Genomic DNA, 3,602 nt, shown 5'->3' on the forward strand with positions numbered 1-3,602 from the left:
CGGAAAGTGACACTCCCAAATATTTAATAGGCATTTATTTGTTAACAAAACCAATCACCTCTGCCACTTTCATTATGGTATTCATACCTACTTTTTTATCCATTATAATAGTAATTCAATCTTGTGAAGCGCTACAAGTTCAATTGGAAATATTGTGATGTATTCACTCATATTTGATGATTGCTGCATCTCAGTTTCAGAATTGAGTAGCTGAGTAGTTGAAAATTCCACAAATAAAATTAACTAGGCACTTAGCATGCCTTCAAAATGCAGGAATATAGCTACTCCACATATTAGAATTGTCAAGACTAGAACTCAGTAGCAATATTTAGAGCAAATATGAAGACAGACATCATCAGTTGTTTTTCTGACTTGTTCTCTAAAACATTAAGGAATTAAAGCTACATCGCAGGAATCGTGGATTCCAAGTCTTACGTTAATACTTAAGTTTCAATGCCCAGTCATAGTATAAGTTACAGGGTTCTGGAATAAATTTCCCTCATTCCGATAATTCAATAGAAAAAAGGAATAAGGCAAACTAAAATTAAAAAACAATTGCGATGGAAGAGAACAGTATTTTACCTTATGAACAGAATTTTATGTAGCTACCTTCTCCAGCCTCCTCTTAGGCAAAGACTTCTCGTGCCTTTTTCTGTGTCATGGTATAGATAATGAAAGTTTCAGTCTGGTGTTCAAAGAGATGATTCTGTGTGACTGCTAGGTAAGAAAAAGTGCAGTTCAATAGCAAAATCATGAAAGCTCACCTATTACCGGATTCTTTAAAAAGGAAATTACACTTCATGAACAATTTCCTATTACACTGATACCCACTTTATTTTACCCTCTTCAAGCCCTTGCTAATAATCTAAACTAAATGCTCAAAACAATTACTCTTTGGAACAACAGGATCCTCTATAATGACACCACTACCGTCTTTATTCCTACTGTGACCAAAAGACAGTCTATGAATTACATGATTCCATCCAGCTCTGCATGATTAAAATATTCATATTCCGAAGTGCTTTTCAAAGTTCTTAGTTCCTCTTCACCACCACATGATTAAAAGAAACTACAGATACCTAGTTGACCATTACAGCTTTTTTGAAACTCCAACAAATTTGTGCTGCTGATATTTGCACCAAAATGATAAACCTATATACAGCTTTTCTATAAGTGTAAAGGAAAAACAACTCTGAAATTCAATTCAGAACCATAGCTCTCAATGCATTAAACTATCCTTTCTACAGAATATGATAAAGAAAGAGATATCATACAAAAAGACAAATGAAAATAAGAGCTTGCAGAAAACGCATTGAAATGTGGAAGTGAAAATGAATAAATTGTACTAGGAAACAAGTGTGCTCCATGTTGCTAATTTTCAGAAATAATTATTCTTGTACAAAAAAGAAAAAGAATGCAAACAATTCAATACAACTTACTTTTCCTGTAACTTAACCAGTGAACTTGGCCTCTGATAACCATCCTCCTCCTGCAGCTTTGATTTGCATGCCTTCCTTGATTCTGGCTTCCAGCAAGCCTTTAAGAGTGATTCACCCAATAACTGAGCAATATTTGTAGCCATTTTCTCGGCCTTCTTAATATATGGAAACCATTCCTCCTCAAAGTGATTAGACAACCATAAGTACATAGACAATACTTGGTGCCTAGTCTCAAGATCCAAGAGCTCCGAATCACTATGAGCTGAGCACTTGGGCATGCCCATTGCTATATTGACGGGAAGCTTCTGGGCATACGATGAAGCGAACCTCAGAAGATGGTACATTGCGTTTGGATCCCTAGTATTGCAAGGGGCAAAGCAAAAATTGAAACGATCTTCCAGAGATAACCCCTGAACCTTCTCCAACATATTAGCTATTTTCTTCACGTCCTGGTGCTGACACAAAAACTAAGACCCATCCAATCGGCAATTCTCACCAAATTCTACTAGGAGCTGGGAAAATGTTGCGTTTGAAAGTTGCGTTCCAAATAGCTCGACTTGCTCGAAAAACGGAAAGAGGCCTACTTTCTTAACGTCATCAAAAGGCTTCTTTAAGCACTCTATTAAGTACTCCAAATCATCAAGATGCAGAGTAGTAGTTAGTCCATCAGGATAGCAACTGCCTCTCCGCCCAGCTCTTCCGGCAATCTGTTTCACCTGTGATGCTGGCACTGGAACCATCTTATCACCGTTGTACTTTGAAAGGTTGTAGAAAACAACCCTTCTGATATTTAAATTCAAACCCATTCCTACAGCATCACTTGCAACTAAGACATCAAACTCATTATCCTGATCATTAAACAAAGCCGCTTGCTGTCGACGAGTCTCTGGTGGTAAAGCACCATATATAACACAACAACGGTGATTAGTATACTTCTCAATTGCCAATTTAACTTCAAATATCTCTCTCCTTGAGAATGCTACAACACAGTCCCCAGACCTCACATTTTTCAGATCTCCCAATAGGGTTCTTGCCTCAACCACAAGAGGCTTAAACCTGTCGTACTGTTGTTCTACTAATTCATCCCCAGTATCAGAAAAAATCTTCCTAACAATATTTAGAACACTTGGATCACAGCATAAATGTATCTCATCAGCTTTCAGCCCGAGCAATGCCCTAGTCCAAGCATAACCTCTGCTAGAGTCGGCCATCATTTGAATCTCATCAATAGCGACCACATCATACAGCTCATCTGTTGACACCATCTCAACGGTACAAGCAACATGGTTTGAGAATGGAAATTCCTTCCTCTCTTGTCCAGTAAGAAGACTACAATAAACCCCCAATGTGTTCTCTTTATCAAAAACCTCCATTGCCAACAACCTGAGAGGACTACAATAAACTCCCTTCTTTGCATCCATAAATCTCCGCAACGCATTATATGTTTTGCCACTGTTAGTTGGTCCACAGTGATAAATAATCTTCCTCTTCATTGCCCTAGCAAAAGGGAACCAAGTGTGTGGCTTTGTCAAGTCAGCTGTGTCCACCATTTTCCTAAATTTCTTAATCTCATCTGGAAACTCTTCAATACAAAACTCAACAAAAACGGGGAATAAAAACTTATCTGCCTCATCACCAGGGCCAAGCGATACCAAGTACTTGACTAAATCAGTCTTACAGTTCTTGAAGAAAAACTTGCGGAACTCGTGAACAGCAGTGGGGAAAAATGAGGCACCAATATAAATAGCTAGGGCCTGGTTTGATGCCCAACCGGACATGGAAAATGACCTAAAAATCTCAGTTAAAATATCCCAATCAGCCCGGCTTTTCTTTTCAGACTTCACACCATTTCTAATCTCTTTATATATTTCCACTGGATTACGGTTCGCTAGTTGGACAAAATTCAATCTTTCCTGTTCTGACCCAATATCTTCAGTTCCCGGTTCATTTATCCTCTCTGCAAGTCCATCACCACTGCACCCGAATTCGGGTTCATGTTCCAACTTTTGATAAATCACTTTTTACGTTTTCTGAAAGTGTGCAAATCCGGTGAACGCCGGAGTATGGAGAAATGTAAAAATCTGAAAAATGGGTGAAGTAAGATGGCATAAATTGTGCAAGTTTGGTAATTTGAGGACGACGAGAAGGGTAAAATATGAATGC

The 3,602-nt window shown here is 38.3% G+C and overlaps 2 protein-coding genes across 2 annotated transcripts; both read right to left on the reverse strand.

The window, feature by feature from the left end:
- Window positions 1-40: 40 nt before the first annotated feature.
- Window positions 41-3,316, reverse strand: LOC111392879 (DExH-box ATP-dependent RNA helicase DExH18, mitochondrial-like). The gene is made up of 2 exons (XM_023018284.1): window positions 1,440-3,316; window positions 41-652 (listed from the first exon to the last, which is right to left on the reverse strand). Exons 1-2 carry the CDS (start codon window positions 1,865-1,867, stop codon window positions 598-600), a joined length of 483 nt encoding a protein of 160 aa, XP_022874052.1. The 5' UTR covers window positions 1,868-3,316; the 3' UTR covers window positions 41-597.
- LOC111392878 (DExH-box ATP-dependent RNA helicase DExH18, mitochondrial-like) lies at window positions 1,440-3,306 on the reverse strand. Its single transcript, XM_023018283.1, has one exon. It carries the CDS (start codon window positions 3,215-3,217, stop codon window positions 1,907-1,909), a length of 1,311 nt encoding a protein of 436 aa, XP_022874051.1. The 5' UTR covers window positions 3,218-3,306; the 3' UTR covers window positions 1,440-1,906.
- Window positions 3,317-3,602: the final 286 nt, after the last annotated feature.

This window comes from Olea europaea, unplaced genomic scaffold, assembly GCF_002742605.1.
Source record: "Olea europaea var. sylvestris unplaced genomic scaffold, O_europaea_v1 scaffold992, whole genome shotgun sequence".
Classification (NCBI taxonomy): Eukaryota; Viridiplantae; Streptophyta; class Magnoliopsida; order Lamiales; family Oleaceae; genus Olea; species Olea europaea.